The sequence below is a fragment of the Austrofundulus limnaeus genome, unplaced genomic scaffold, assembly GCF_001266775.1.
Source record: "Austrofundulus limnaeus strain Quisiro unplaced genomic scaffold, Austrofundulus_limnaeus-1.0 Scaffold411, whole genome shotgun sequence".
In the NCBI taxonomy this organism is placed as follows: Eukaryota; Metazoa; Chordata; class Actinopteri; order Cyprinodontiformes; family Rivulidae; genus Austrofundulus; species Austrofundulus limnaeus.
The window spans coordinates 3,196-20,130 of record NW_013952813.1 but is presented as its reverse complement, the minus strand read 5'-3'; the positions used below and the strand labels follow the sequence as shown (position 1 = coordinate 20,130).

The 16,935-nt window shown below is 39.9% G+C and overlaps 1 protein-coding gene across 2 annotated transcripts; it reads left to right on the top strand.

The window, feature by feature from the left end:
* The first annotated feature begins 360 nt into the window (after window positions 1-360).
* zhx1 (zinc fingers and homeoboxes 1) lies at window positions 361-16,137 on the top strand. Of its 2 annotated transcripts, none has more exons than XM_014024182.1 (8): window positions 361-1,098; window positions 3,530-3,834; window positions 3,940-4,400; window positions 5,493-5,696; window positions 8,875-9,090; window positions 9,242-9,406; window positions 9,535-10,743; window positions 13,664-16,137. In XM_014024182.1, exons 2-8 carry the CDS (start codon window positions 3,630-3,632, stop codon window positions 13,946-13,948), a joined length of 2,745 nt encoding a protein of 914 aa, XP_013879636.1. In that variant the 5' UTR covers window positions 361-1,098; window positions 3,530-3,629; the 3' UTR covers window positions 13,949-16,137. The 2 variants fall into 2 exon arrangements, with proteins under 2 accessions (XP_013879636.1, XP_013879635.1); XM_014024181.1 differs by having other exon boundaries at window positions 3,898-4,400.
* The last annotated feature ends 798 nt before the right edge of the window (window positions 16,138-16,935 follow it).

Genomic DNA, 16,935 nt, shown 5'->3' with positions numbered 1-16,935 from the left:
CTTTAAAAATGCTAGAACTTGGCTTTGAAGAAAGTGTGGAAACAAATGAAATAGTTTTTTTTTTTAATTCATAAATTTACAAACTCCTCTTACCATAATGTTGGATCATGTATTTTTTAATGTGTTTTAAAATAACATATCAAAATGCTTTCTTTTTGTTTTTTTTTTTTTTTAATTTTTGCTTCTAACAATTTCTACATTGTTAAATAATTGTTCAAACTCGTAAGCGATTTTGTATATATTGTATTAGAAAGCAGTAAATCCTTGTCTTTATAAATAAATTCTTTGAAATGTTTATTATGGCTTTGAACCTATGAAATATACGCAAATACCAACTAACTACTAGTTGGTTTTATTTAATTTATTTATTTTTCCTTTTTTAAAACCACAGAACCCAGATGAGAACTGTTTAAGAACCGGTCCAGCGGTGAACAGCTGCAGTTTTGCGGATCACCTTGTCTGAACCAGCAGCGTGTCCTGAAGTAGCTTCTCGCTCCCTCCGCGGGTCACCTGAGGACATCATGGCACAAAGCCAGATCGGAACCGAACTACTTTACGACCCATGAGCTAAATTTTCAACATTGCATCTTTATGGGCAAATACTTAAAAATACTGAACAGGAATCTCAGTTTACATCAGTATAAAAGTAAAATCGCTTGTTAGGATTAAATGTTCTGAATTATGTGGAAAGTCGCCGGGGGATGACGTAATATTACAAGAAATAATGACGCAGTTTGATGATTTAAAAAATCGAAGAATATCAGAATTGAATAATATTTAAAAAAAGAAGCTCAGCACCGACGGTTCTGCTACAACCAAGAGATTTTTAAATGTTTGAAGGTTTATGGAGACACGCTTCTAGAAGTAAATGGCCTGCTCTCACAGAGATGTCCGGTGTTTTTCCAGCATCGGCAACCGACAGCCACAGCCGTCCGACCGGTCTGTCCGCCGGTAGACTCTGCTGCCGCCCCGCCGGGCTGCAGCTCAATCGTTAGCCCGAGAAAGGAGCGACAGATCCCGCCACCAGAGAGAGAGAGCCTGGAGGCTGTGCCGCCGGCCACCAGAGAGAAACCCTCAGCGCCTCGTCTCCGTCACCTGGTAGCGACACAGACAGCACATTTCTGTTTAAGTTGTCTTCCTTACGGGGGAACATGACCCGCCGGGCTAAAGCTGGTTAGCTACCCTTATCAAGTTTCTGCCGAGCTTAATCACTAATTCCCATATCATTGCCTGCTTTAACAAAATGGCTGGCTACCTCCATCATATTATGTGGAGTGGCTGTTTATTCAGATGGTCTCACAATGGCAGAGCAGTGGGAACCAGTACAGAAAAATGACAGAATTTACTATAAGAAGTTTAACGAAATCTTTACGTACTGGTGATTATTTTCACATGTCTCAGTGTAAGATTTACACTGAGACATGTGAAAACAGTTCTGTTCTGTGCACACCAGTGTTTATTTACACTGTAAATAATGTGCACAGAGTAGAAGTGATCACGTTCACCTGTGCTGTTTGTTATCTGTAAGGCAAAGACAAGTCTGTGTTTGTTATTAACAACTCAGATATAGGTTATATTCTGGCATTTCTTTGGTAATTGTGTTAATGTTATGTAATCTTTAAGTTTTCTTATATAATCCTATAGATTTCCCACTGTCCAATGTGAGGAGCAGTCATGTGCCATAAATGTGTTAGTGTTGTAGTTTTCACTGTTTCCCAAAATGGGGTCCCAAAACATCAAGGTGGGGTCCTGAAAAGATTCTCTGGATTAATTACATTTTTTGCCTTAGTTGTTACAAACGAGTGATGTTAGTATATTTAAAATGGATAAATATAGTATAAAAATATTGTTACGATGCCCATGTTTTGTTGACCTGATACAAATGTTTATCATCCAAAAACAGTTGGGGGAACAGGTCTCTGCTACTGTTATTTTGTGGGTCAAAAGCTGAAAGGTTTGGGAACCACTGCACTTTGGGTCCCAAGCTCAACTTTGGGAACCAATTATGGGTCGTGAAGCACCTTGGATAATCTCCAGAAATCAATTTAAAGGGTAATAAAATAATTGCCAATGTAATATTTTTCCTACAATTATTACAAAAACACAAAATAAGTAAAAATAAGTATTTATATTTATGTACAAGCTGTTCAGACTGTCAAAAAGCCTGTGTTTTTAGGGTTATTAACGAAGTTCGTGTACTCAGACCAGTAATATTTGGGGTCACAAGTTTTTGCCATGGATATTTTGTGGGTCAGAAGATAAAAAGTTTGGGAACCACTGCTTTAGACTGTATGCTAGAGATTTTACTGTGTATGTTAAACAGATTTTTATGTTTTTTTTACTTGTCAAAACATCTTCTGTTAGGTATTTATTTTTTTGCAAAGGTGTTAAAGGGCCGCTCCATCAATGAACATGCTAATTTTATTTGATATGTTCCTACACAGCCTTGACAAAAGGATAAATACAATGTTATTGTGACATGTGCTGCAATAAACATGTGTCCTGTTAGTTCACTGCCATAACTAGGAGCCAGTAGAGGAGTGTCCATATTACCAACTCATTATACAACATGTATAGTGTAACACATCAGTATGTTACACTTCCATTAGCTTTTTATTTTATTTTTATATCTATACATTTTTTGGTCATTGTTAGGTCAACTAAATCGCACCTAAATGTTCCCTAAGTGTTCCCTGTGGTGGGTGCTCAGGGTGCTGTAGTCATGAACTTTGGATAGTGAGTGACCAAAAGAAAAGATCGCAGATACAAGTGGTCAAAATGAGTTTTCTCTGCAGGGTAGCTGGACTATCTCTTAGAGACAGGGTGAGATGTTTCTTTCTCCGGGAGAGGCTCAGAGTAGAGCTGCTGCTCCTCCACAACCAGTCCAACTGGGAGGAGACCCTGAGGAAGACCCAGGACATGCTGGAGAGACTACGTCTCTAAACTGGCTCGGGGACTCTTTGGAGTCCTCCCGGAAGAGGTGGCTGGGGATAGAGAGGTCTGGGGCTCCCTGCTCAGGCTGCTGCTCCCGTGATGCGACTCAAAATAAGTGGAAGATGATAGATGATGGACGTTCAAGCTGTTCCTCCTCAAGGAGCATTCTGTTATTGGCTGAAACACTAATTCTGATTTTATGGTTTAAGATGTAGGTATTCTCTTTATTCTTTCAAATGAAACATCACTTTATTATTTTAATCATGGGGAAGTTAGTTGAGTCTGTTGGCATCAGCCACCCTCACCCTCTGCTCTCCCAGCATGCAACAGTATAGAGGAAAGCACTTGCCAGTTCAAAGCAGGAGAAAAATGACACTGAATCCACATTTTGTGAAGATTTGGGGGTTTAAATGCTCTGGTCTTAAATTTTTGATCAGCTGATGCACAGACTATTTCAGCTTAATGATTGATACATTTTCTATCTCTGGTAGAAAATTAAAACAGTTGTGAATTTAATCTTAATTTTTGAACCTCAGTAAGATAATTACGTGAATGATTTATTTTGTGTATTTTTCATGTTTTTTTTTTCCATCAGAAAAACAAAGACTCTTACAAGAGCTCCATCACCTGCAGCATGTCAGCAGTTCTTCTATAGATCTTCTTCATCAATAACCAAAAGCGAGTTTGGTTTCGAAATGTCGAGCCGCCGGAAATCCACCACCCCCTGCATGGTACTGCCTTCTGATCTGGTGGAGCAGGAAGTTGTAGAAGACTACCCTGAGAGGACAAAAGATGAAGAGGCAGGCGACGAGAGGACGGTGAAGGATGGAACAGAGGAGGCGCAGACTCCAGAGGAGCTCCATCAGGCTGTTGTAGTCGTTCCTACACCACCAGATGCAGGTAAAACTCCAACGCTGACATCGACTTTCTCTTTGCGTGTCTGATTTATTTTCATTGTCACAGTAAATCTCAAACGTGCCCGACCTGTTGATATCAACACTGTAGATGAAGGCAGCGTCTCTGCTAGTGAAGACGGCCAAATCGTCGGCTCCTCGCTGAAGTGCGTTGCTAAAGATCTGTCTGAGGATCAGCCGAACCAGGAACTACAAAGTGATCCGCCCGGGGAGGAAGGGTTGGACCCTGCTGCGGCTTTGGCCATCTCTCTCAGCAAGACTCCCATCATGAGGATGAAGGCCAAACCTGAACCCAAGAGAATCGCGGTGTCCCTGAAGTCAGCCGATGAAGCGGGGGAGGGTTTGGGAGGAGGAGGAGGAGGAGGTAAGGGTGAGCCGGATGGAGAGCAGGAGCCCATTGAAGCCCCTCTAGGACCCATGACACCTGTGGAGATGTTGCTGCATGACTCCATGAAGTTTGGTGGGGGTGGTATCCTGGTCGGCTCCCCATCAGAACCACAGCGAAAAGCATCGGTTTTTAACCCAACAGTCCTGCCTGCTGGTCTGGCACAGGTAAAGAGCTACTACTTATCATGTAATACATGTTCCTATAGAGAAACATAATGTTAAAACTTGTGTGTAAAAGTGATTTCAAACTAAAGAGCAGCCTGTCGAACTTAATCCCGCTAAGTGACTTTGGAGAATAAAACTACCGTGATTTAAGTAAATATTAGCTGATGAATGTAAAGTGTCATGTTTAAAGGGATCCCCGATTAGTTGTAACATTAGACTTTATTTAATAAACATGTATTTTAACTGTAAAAATACTGTAGGACGTTCAGTTTTTATAATTTTTAAACTAAAAGTTTAAAAATATATTACACGGACGGGGCAATTTTATTTACACACAAAGCATTCTGGGTAAATGATGACATCAACTAGGTCATCGGCATGAGGCTGCTAGCGAGCTATATCCACCCTGAAGGTTAATCTTGGACAATATCTGACGATCGACTCTTTTAAATGAAACCAGAGAGCGTTGACAGAGAGGAGAAGGTAGAAATGACTCAGTCTACAACTGAAAATATGGATGGAGGACCTCAGTTTAGCTTGTTTGTCGCGCTAGCGCCGAGCTAATACATATAAGGCAATATAGCGTGAGGGCTAACAGGCTAAGCTGAGGTTCTTCTTCCATGAAGCAGCTCTGTTGTCCTCCATCCATATTTTCAGTTACAGGCTGAGTCATTTCTACTTTCTCCTCTCTGTCAACGCTCTCTGGTTTCATTTAAAAGAGTCGATCATCAGATATTGTCCAAGATTAACCTTCAGGGTGGATACAGCTCGCTAGCAGCCTTGCACCGAGGACCTAGTTGATGTCGTCATTTACCCAGAATGCTTTGCATGTAAATAAAATGGCTCCATCCGTGTTAAAACATATTTTAAAAAAATTACAAAACCAAACAGCCTACAGTATTTTTACAGTCTTTATTTTACAGTTAAAATAAATGTTTATCAAATAAAGTTTAATGTTACAACTAATTGTGGATCCCTTTAAGAACAAGTCAGTGGGCAGTAACACTTAATCAAGCCCATTACTGTGCTCACCTTTGTAGCTAACTCCTCAGCAGCCGCAGTTTTTCACGTCTCTGTACTTTGGTGTTCCAGGTGCTTTCTGCCTTTCAGGCCCAGCAGAACACAGCAACAGCTCAGCCACAGCTTCTGATCCCCCTCAGCAGCATCCCCTCCTACAGCGCAGCGATGGACACCAATCCTCTCCTGAGCAGCACCTACAGGAAGTTTCCTTACCCGTCCACGGCAGAAATCAGCAGCCTGGCGGCGCAGACACAGTTCACAGAGGAGCAGATCAAGGTAAAAACATTTTCACTATTATCTCCGCCAGGAGGTTCTGGTTTTGGTAGCGTGGGTTTGTTTGTTTTTCCGTCTGTGCGCAAGATTACTCAAAAAGCTATGAACGGATTGTCATGAAATTCTCACAGCACGTTAGGGTTGTCACAGATTATAAAGTCTCGGTGGTGAACTGGCACAAACAGAAACTAAAAGGAGCCAGAGGCTGCTTCTTTGTGATGATGTCATACTGTGACAGTCAGTCAGCATCCAGCAGAACTTTGTTCCACCAGTCACTGCTCATCAGCTGCACTGACAAGAATAATGATATTGTTGATTAAAAAAATGACAATGATTTGTATGTTTTTGTATATAAAGTGGTGCACATAGCAAGGATGTAGTTGAAACGTGTGTATTTTGTGTTTCAGGGAGACACAATAAGCCGTTGGCTTCTGCCTCTACCTTTTTGGTCGTATAGGGTTAAAGTTTTGTTTGTTTTTGTGTGAAGTGTTCTTTTATGTGACCAAATAAAATCAATCATTCATTCATAAACTTTCTCATTTTCAGAACCTAGGGTCTTGGCGAAGGTGTGCCGTCTCAGAATTCTTGTGGTTCTCAATATTGTTGCCACACTTTCTTCTATGGCCTTTTTGCACTGCAAGTCCCGGCCTGGGTTAAAACTTGGCTTTAGTGTGTTTGCATTAGTATGGAATATTGAGACTCTTCTGGCTCCACACATTAGCCCTTATGACCCAGTTTCACCCTGATTTCTGGAACACTGAGAGCTGTGGTTCTATTCGGGCCAGGCTGCTCGGCCCTATTTGATGTTAGCTACTGTTGCCCATTGATTGGTTCACTGGCCCGGAGGGTCACGCCACACTGATGAGACTAACTTTACTTCAGTTGTTTGCAACAACTGTGACGTGTTTTCACACAAGTTACAACTGTTGCAAGTTACCAAGCAACAACAAGCTAACGTTAGCTTCCATTTGTTTACTGTGGTGTAGTTAGTATTGTTTATTTTCTCAAATTTCACTTCTAAAAGAGATATAGGCACTTTTATCTGTGAAGGATTTTGATTTGTGTTAAATTAGGTTTGTTTTGATTTAGGTTTGGTTTGATGTCTGTGTTGAAGTTTAAAAACTGACTGAAACTGATTGTGTAGCTAATCTGTGCCCACCGCTGATTGTAAAAGTAAGCAAGCAAGRAAGCTAGCAAGCAAGCAAGCAAAGTTTTATTTATAAAGCGCCTTTCACAGAAATATATTCACAAGGTGCTGTACAATCATTAACAGTATAGAAATGGTGGAAAGAATAAAATGAAACAGAAAACCATAATTACACATAAGCAACGAAAATTGAAACATTAAATCAAGAATTAATTTCTAAAATTGTAACTCAAAACACAAGTTCAATGCAGGGCAAAATATACAATAATACACAAAAACATTATGAATGCGGGAGAGAAAAATATGGTGTAAGTTCAATAACAAAAAAACACAGATTAGTGAAGCATTCACAATGGAGGTAGGCCGGCAGTAATGGTGAATGGTTAGCTAAACGCTTGAGAGAAAAATTGAGTTTTTAGGAGTGTCTTGAAAGAGACAATGTTATCAATGGAGCGCAGATTAACAGGGAGTTCATTCCAGAGCCTGGGGGCCACAGAGGAGAAGGCACGGTCACCACGAGTCTTAAAGCGAGTGAGGGGAACCATAAGGAGATGTTGATCCTGTGAGCAGACGTCCCGTCTGGGGTTGTAAGGGGAAATGAGACTTTTAATATATTCAGGTGCTTGGCCATGACGAGCTCTGAAGGTGAGGACCAGGATTTTTAACCAGATTCTGAATTGAACCAGAAGCCAGTGAAGTTCTGCTCGGATCGGGGAGATGTGGGTGAATTTGGAGGTTTGAGTTAGGAGTCTTGCAGCCGAGTTTTGGACAAGCTGAAGACGATTTAACTGTTTCTGGTTAAGACAGGTGAACAAGCTGTTACAATAGTCTAAGCGGGCAGAAATGAAGACATGAATTACCATTTCCAAATCTGAAGTAGACAGCAGGGGCCGGAGTTTAGAGATATTACGGTGCTGAAAATAGCAAGTGGAAACCATGTTCTTTATGTGTTTATCTAGTGACAAATCTGAGTCAAGATTTACTCCCAGGTTGCGCACATTCTGCTTAACAGTTGAACTCAAAGAGCCGAGATGTTCTTTTATCTTTGGGATTTTAGTTTCAGGGTCCAGGATCAGTGTCAGTGGATTGTAGTCATCATCAAGACATAGAGGCCGCTTTTTATGTTAACTCACAAATTGGATATACTTTGAGCAAACCTAAGCACACAGGAGATCTGTGAGTGAAATACATGAAAGATTTTGATTAACAGAAAATGTGCTTATTATAAAATGATATAAGGGGTTGTCTCTTCAAAAAAAAAACATTTTCAACTCTACTCTAACCTAAATCCTAATTACATGCAAATAACCAAACATTCATATTAGGTAATGGTATTGTCTTTGATGTCATCGAACGGCTACTTTCCTTACTGAGGAGTTGGCTTCAGCGTTCAAACTGGACAAAGAAACCAGAAGAGGACGTTGTCTGTGTGTTTGTGGTTAACGATCCCTTTCTTGATTAGCTTTACCAAAGAGGTTATGTTTTCAGTATTGTTGGTTTGTTTGTTTGTCTGTTTTTGGTGGCGTTCTGCCTGAGCTGCCTCTTGCTGTATCTGGTACTGAGAAGAAGAAGAAAACAGAACAGAGGCTGCTTCTTATCAAACAGTGATTTAGTGATATTATCATACTGTGGCAGCCAATCAGCGTTCAGTAGAACTTTGTTCCATCAATCACAGACTCTTGTTTGCATAACATACCCTCCATGTTGGTGACCTCATGTTGCTCTGACTCCACCTACAACAAACCCACAACGCTCTGAGCCTTCATAACACTAATTCCAAAACTCAGCAAACACACAAACTGATGAGCAAACCAGGGATTCTAATAAAAACAAAAAAGTGGAACATTTTGTAAATTTTTGATATAGATTAAACCATCTATATCAAAAATTTACAAAAGGATTTACAGTCAAAGACTTAGCTCACACAGTTATGGGGTTTTGTCAGAGGTGCGTGCTCTCCTGAGTGCTTCTGTTTTATTACGTTATTATCTAAATGTTAACAAAAGATTAAAGTCAAAGGTGTTCCCCGCTCAGGTCTGGTTCTCAGCCCAGCGACTGAAGCACGGTGTCAGTTGGACTCCAGAGGAAGTGGAGGAGGCCAGGAGGAAACAGTTTAATGGAACCGTGCATACGGTGCCTCAGACCATCACTGTCATTCCTGCACGCCAGCTGTCAGCTGCTGCCAACGGCCTGCAGTCCATCCTGCAGACCTGTCAGATCGTGGGCCAGCCTGGTCTCGTGTTTACTCAGGTAGGTGAAATAAGAACATCTTGTGTGTGGCTTTGCCTTCCTAGCTTGTGGTTTGTTGTTTTTCTTTTGTCTTCAGGCTGTATGCCTTTGAACCAAATCAGAGTACAAGAAGTAGTCACTTTACACAACACAACATTTTGTCTGTCTGTAGGTTGGTCCAGGAGGAATTCTTCCTGTGACCAGTCCCATCACCTTGACCGTGGCAGGGCTGCCGTGTCAGTCTCAGAGCTCCAGCCAAGTTTCCTGTCAGTCCACTTTGGCAAACAGTGAACTGAAGCGGGCCACCACAGTCCAGCCTCCCTCTCTGTCTCCACAGGTTGGGGCCCAAAGTTTCTGATTTCTCTCAGTCAGCACAGGATGACCCATGTCTGTGTGTAACTTTAGTGTTTAAAACGGTGAGGCAGAAAAGTGTTACAGATAACGTCTCCTCTCTCTCTTCCTAAGGAGAACTCGGCCCTCAGTGTTGATGCATTCAGCATGCGGCCAAAGAAGTCCAAAGAGCAGTTGGCAGAGCTGAAAGCCAGCTACCTGAAAAACCACTTTGTCACTGATGCAGAGATTGCTCGGCTGATGAAACTCACCAACCTGACTAAAGGTGAGATCAAGAAATGGTTCAGTGACACCCGCTACAACCAGCGCAACTCCAAAAACAGCCACGTGATTGTTTTCCACAACGGAGGGGGGAGAGGAGGGAGCGGCGCAGGCAGTGCTGCAAACATCCCCATTGTTATTGACTCGAGTGACGAGACCCCCACCTCTCCCCATCATCCACTTACCCCCCCTGTGAAGGACAAGGAGACCCGGGCCAAAACATGGAACCCTTTCCCAGACTTTACCCCGCAGAAGTTTAAAGAGAAGACGCCCGAGCAGCTGGTGGTTCTGGAGGAGAGCTTCGAGAAGAGCAGCAGTCCATCAGATGAAGAACTGAGCCGCCTGAGGACAGAGACGAAACTCACGCGCAGGGAGATCGACGCTTGGTTCACCGAGAGAAAAAAGACTCCCGCTGTGAACGATTCCTCTCCCGAATCCTCTGACGGAGGGAGAGTGGAAACGGACAGCAGACGAGCAGGAGAGGGAGAAGAAGCAGGAGGAGCTTCCACCTCTCTTCCATCCGCCTCCTCGTCTCGAAGGGAGAGTCAGACCCCTCCCGGCAGCAGGAAAAAAGACCTAAAAGAAAAAAGTAAAAAGTCTCCAGAGCAGCTCCACATTCTGAAAAGTGCCTTTGTGCGCACGCAGTGGCCCACGCCAGAGGAGTACGATCAGCTGTCAGACGAGACCGGCCTTCCTCGACATTACATCGTCAGCTGGTTCGGCGACTCTCGGTACTCCTGGAAAAATGGAAACCTGAAATGGTTCTTCCAGTACCAAAGCGCCAACATCAATAGAGCGACCGGCGGGGCTGGCAACAAAATGGGAGGCGGCAGTGGAGGTCGGAGAAGACGAGGTCGGAACCGCGGCTGGGGGCGCTCCAAAAGCAAAAGGCAGTCAAAGAGGTCCTCCTCTTCTCCCGGCGCAGATGTTAACAGATCACCACCATCAAAAAAATTTAAGACCGGGAGGGAAATCCTCAAGGAGTACTACTTGAAGCACCACTTCCTCAATGAACAAGACCTGGATGAGCTCGTCACCAAAACCAACATGAGCTACGAGCAGGTACTAAACTTATTAGACTTTAACATTTAATAATTTTATATAAAAAAAGGTTGTTACATAGAATTTATCTCATTGTATCCACAATTTTCGACACTTGTCTTTTTTGAATATAGTTTTACTTCAGTGGGCTCAAAAGGGCTGTCAGAAAATCAAGATTTTGGCACAACCACAAATTATTTATTAGCGGCTCAATAATGAGTCTTTGCAGAAATGTTCATCACTCTCCTTGTATTTGTAGTCTGTGGATGGACCTTCGATCCAAAGTGCATCCACTCTGCTGACAAACGGTTTGTAGACCTGGCTGTAGGTGGTGGTTTTAGTCAGTGTGTAGCTGCGTGTTTATCTTGTTCCTTGGATTCACTTTGTCTTAGTAAGGTCCCCTTTTTCTTCTGTACTTTTTATTGTCTCCATTTGTCCCTGTACTCCATAAAATTAGTCCATGTCGACCAACCTTTTAACCCTTAAAAAATCTCATGGGGAAAAATCAGTCACATGTTTTATTTATTTATTTATTTATTTATTTATTTATTTATTTATTTGTTTATTTATTTATTTGTGCTTTTTATTTATTTTTCAATTTTTTTGTATTGTCAAAAATTACGATTCTTCCTGACAAAGCCTAAAAGTCCTTTGAAAATAATTCTGGCAAAGTAAAAAATATTTCTAATGCTCCTGTAAACTCCCAGTAGTTATTGCCCTTTATTGCTCCTTAGGGGAAAAATTCAAACCTATTGCAATCCATTAAAATTCCCATATTTGTCATATAAAAACAAAATGCTCCTTTCTGTAATATCATTATTTTTTACTTCAGGGGGCTGGAACCTTATGGACAAAGTGCATCCTTTGTGGCAATTTACTCTCAAACCTGATCTCATCTCATCCAACAAAATTGTTTTAGTTCATTCTCAAAGAGCAAAAAAAGGCCATTTCTGTTGTGCACAAGAAGACATTTGGTGCAAAACAACAGAGCTGCATGCATTCAGGCTGCCTGAAAATATGGCATCGTTGGCATATGGATTGGACTGTCACAGCTCAGTAGTAAACTGTTTTAGTAAAAGTAAAAAACAAAACACACACTGGTGTTGTGAAAAATAATTATTAATTATGAAAACAATAAAGAGAAACAAAAAACCCCCATGGTCAACACCAATCCAAGTTGTTCAAGTTTGACTGAATATAAGGCATCATTTTCAGCTGCCAGATCTGGAGAACCCGGGGCCTAGGAAAATGTCAAAATGAAATTGGGCTTTTTTTCCCCTTCCATTGTTTTTCTTTTTTTTAATTGTCTTAAAATAAATATTTGGTCAATTTCTGAAGAACTGAATTATGGCGTTTTTTAAATTAAAGGTGAAGTTTCTAAAGTCAAATAAATTTTATATATATTTTTTCTTGGTTTAGAATAGAATAGAGCAGTGGTTCCCAAACTTTTTGTCTTCTGACCCACAAACTATCCATGGCAAAAACTTGTGACCCCAAATATTACTGGTCTGAGTACACGAACTTCGTTAATAACCCTAAAAACACAGGCTTTTTGACGATCTAAACAGCTTATACACAAATATAAATACTTATTTTTACTTATTTTGTGTTTTTGTAATAAATAAAGGGAAAATATTACATCAGCAATTATTTTATTACCCTTTAAATTGATTTCTGGAGATTATCCAAGGTGCTTCATGACCCATAATTGGGTCCCAACTTTGGGACCCAAAGTGCAGTGGTTCCCAAACTTTTCAGCTTTTGACCCACAAAATAAGAGTAACAGAGACCTGAGCTCCCAACTATTTTTGGATGATAAACATTTGTATCAGGTCAACAAAACAGGGGCATAGTAACAATATTTTTTATACTACATTTCTCCATTTTAAATATACTAACCTCACTCATTTGTAACAACTAAGACAAAATGTAATTAATTCAGAAAATCTTTTCAGGACCCCACCTTGATGTTTCGGGACCCTACTTTGGGTCCCTACCCCAACTTTGGGAAACACTGGAATAGAGAATAGAAATTTATATAGCCTTTATTGTCCCGCCAAGGGGAAATTCAGGTGTCACTCCGTAAAGAGGTTCACATGCTAGTTACTTTACAAACTATAGATAGTACACAAAAAACAAAATTAACACTGACTAGGAATGATACGACTACTAATATTAAAAAATATAATATAATATAATATAATATAATATAATATAATATAATATAATATAATATAATATAATATAATATAATATAAATAATTGTGCAGTAATAAAAGAGATTTGTTTTTGAGACAGTAGACTATCAGAATCTGACATCAGGAATCAGAATTTGCCTATTTTCAGCTGAGATAGCTCTGAAAGATTAACAATTTAATAATGGACAAAAATACTATTAAATAGTTTTCAGCAGTTAAGGAGGTTGAATTTCCCCCCAAGAAGCTTTTTTTTTTGTCATAAAGTTAAAGAACCTTCTGAGGATTAACAAATCTAAAAATAAAAGGTAACAACAGGTGAAAATGGGCTCCATACCAACATGTAATCTGGTTCTCTGTACACTTTTCTTTGACTCTGAATATAGTTGTAAACTTCAGACCTTTGTTTTGTTTATTACAGTACACTTGTGGTGTTAACTGTACCAGTAACATTTAGTTTTAAAGCACCACCACTTTCCACTGGAGCCCTACTGGAAAAAAAATGTTTTTATTAAAAGTTTGCAACCTGTTTTTGTTTGAAGCTACAATAGTATGGTTTTTGTGATGGTGGTAAATAAAGTAGTGACAATGATAAAAACACGGGAACATGTACTTTAAAAAGTTTGTTCCCATAAACTTGTGGGTTTTTGGTTTTAGATTTGTGTTATGATCGAACAATTCTAAAATCTTAACACTCCACAGAAGACGAGCGCTCTACTCAGCTGTGTGTCTTTTGTCTGTTAAAGGTGAGGGAGTGGTTTGCAGAAGTCCAGCGACGTCTCAAGGTGGGATCAGATCCCTTCCTGGAGCCGGAGGCGGGAAGAACCGAAGGAAACAAATCGACAAAGGATGATAAAGGAGAGATGCAGGGCGAGAGGTCAGCAGCTACCAAGGAGCAAGCAGGCTCGTGTCTGGGAGACGAAGACGACGACGAAGAGTACGACGAGGATGACGGCGATGAAACGGACGACAGCGAGCTCTGGGAGCCGTCCCGTAGCGTCAGAAAAAGTTTGTCTGTCTCGGAGGACTAGCATGACCCTCCCCCCACAGTGAAAATGCACTGTTACAGTAATCTGATCATTGCTGTAAGACCGTGAGCTAAACCGAGTCTTTTCTTATTTGACTTTGTTTTTACACTGATTTTACACAAACACTTACTGTTTGAATCAAGTCCACGTGACTCTAAAACACAAGATTAGCTTTAGCCTGTTCACTTCTCCAACAGTGTTAGGAACATCTTAAAAAGATGCAAACTTTTATAAAGCTTATAAAGCTTTGCTAAACAATAACTAATTAAAAAAATACAGCAAAGGTCTGTGTTTTAATCCAAAGCAATTCCCTACTAAGGATTAATGATAATAATAATAATCAGTGATTTGTCTTAGACAAAGCATACATTTCTAAAGGTTTAAGTAAAAGCAAAAACAGAATCGTGACTTTTATTTTGTCTTTAACAATAGTTGAAATCTTTATGAGGCACTGAATTATGAACTTAGTCATTTTTTTAAGCCGGTCTCAGATCAGGCCTACGTGTTGAACTGAAGTCAGACTTTAGATTCAATCTGTCCCTAAAACTGAGAAATGGTAAACAAGCCTTCAGCTCAGTCCTGTTTACCCCAGCCCTGCGTCCTTAGCACCCTAACAGCTGAGTAGGTGCACAACTATAAAATGCTGAATGTGACTATGTTCATAACTTAATCCGTTTAAAGCCGACCACATTATTTATCTGCCTAAAACTGGTGTAAAAACTGTGGCTTTTAAATCAACCACTTAGTTTTAGAAAGGTAATTCATATTAACCCCGTTTGTTTCATTTGAGTAGATCTTACACCTTTATCATTGTCTTTATACATAAAATATTTTATTATTTGTTTGCTGCAACATATCCATGAGAGTAATTTATTCACATTAATGCTGAGCGTGGATGAAATCCCGAAATTATGAAAGTGACCCCACCAATCCTGACAGATAACCTAAATAAGGAGGTGGTAGTGAATGTATCACTGCTGTAGCTTTAGGCTCAAATTAGCTTGAGGAAAAATGTGATAGAAAAAAGTATCTTCATTCTGTTTGATGCCATTGTTACAATGCTGTTAAATATTACAGTTTTTAATTATCCTCTTTCATTGAATTTTTAACTTACCACTTGGAAATAATGCCACAGAATATTTTTAAACTAAATGTTTCCCTGTTTCATGGAAAACATTCTGTTCTGATCTTATTCAAACGGGAATCTTGTGCCAAAACGTTGCCTCCTGAACACTGATCCACAATAAGAATCCGTCTGTAAACTAAATCATGACCACTGTGAGGTGGATTCCCAAATCAATGAAACAAACAATGCTTTTGCTGCAGATCCAGGGTGGATTGAGAGTAAATTGATCCATAAGTGATCTTTTCTGACCCGACTGTTCAGTCACTGACACGAAGCCTGTAGTTTATTCATGTCCGGCCCCATGCTGTAGGAGACACTGGTTAACAGCAGTTTATAATCTGAACCCATTCTGCACTGAAAGATAAAATGTTAAAGCACCTAAACTAAACTTCAAAATGCACTTTGTCCACTTGAGTTTGAGGTGGAATAAATCCTGATTAGGCACCTTAGTCTCACTTTAAACCACGAAATGGCTCTGAGAGACCAAACTTGTTTTGTATGACTAAACTAACCAGTATTTTGCCTTTTTTCTATCCTTGGTGTTTTCACAATGAGTGTGTCAATTTTTCTAATACTATACAGTTTGTTTCATGGCTAGAAGTTTACATGGCTGAAAAAATTTAGAACGATCATGAACTATTTTTTTGCACCAAAATGAGCCCCGTTGTTGATTTAAAAAGAAATCTTGTATTTGTTTGTATTGCCTTCACTGATGGAAGCTGTTTCTTCCCATCTCTTGTTTTTGCCTCTACCTAAATGAACCCCCTCCCACCCCATCGATCCCTTCTCCTCTGACCTTCTTTGCTCAAATGATTGACTGAACTCATGATTTGCACTTTGTGGAGACTCTTCTGTAAATTGTAAGCTGGGGCTTGTTTGTTTTTTGCCTCATGAAATTTGCTGACAAACATACCAAGAAAGTTAAATAAATGCCTTCAAAAGACTTAAAACCCTTCAAATACATTTAGGTAGACATTCTCTAAAGTGTTCTTTTTCTGTTTGAAGGAACAGTTTTGATAAAGAAACAGCACAAACTTCCCTTTGTGGCGGGAAGTCTTCCACACGACATCCCTGTTTGTGTTCTTTTTGTTACGGCAGTGAGAAGACAGAACAATAGACTGAAACCCGTCTTTGCTGGTAAACCAACGTGCCTCCATGGCTCTTAGACCTGTTTGGACATGAGTTCACCAACTCCTGACTCTGGACATCAAAAATCTTCCTAAAGTAAAACTTGTGGAAACTAAATGGCGACAGCTCGATTTTTTCCGCTGACGTTACGAGAAACCCAGAAGCTGAAGTTGACTTTAATAACTTCTCTTTTTTGTGTCTTTTTAATGGATTTATTTGTGTTTTGTTGCAACAGTCTGGCACCTTCAGGCTCCCAAAGATTGACATGAAAATTGGTAAACACATTATGACTGTTGGCTGTTGTTTAGTTTGGTTTTAGGAACACAATGATTAGTGTAAACCGTTGTGGATGTTGTTGTAAAGAGGAAATTACTTGGTAAAGGATTGACTTTAAAATGTTAAAGTGTACTTGTGTCATAAACTGCATGCAATAACCAGGACAGACTCCAGCTCACAATATGTGAGGTTGGTGTATTTGGGACTGTGTTATTTGGACTAAACTGATTTTATGCCTTCAATAATACCAGATACTTTTATTTCCACATTGTCTATAATTATGGGTCATTTTTTCACATTTATCTGTAACTTTAGACATAGTTATTAAGGTTTAACATGTCAAACCTTCTAATATCTATATACAGTGGTTTGCAAAAGTATTCATACCCCTTGAACTTTTCCATATTTTGTCACATTACAACCACAAACATAAATATATTTCACTGGAATTTAATGTGAA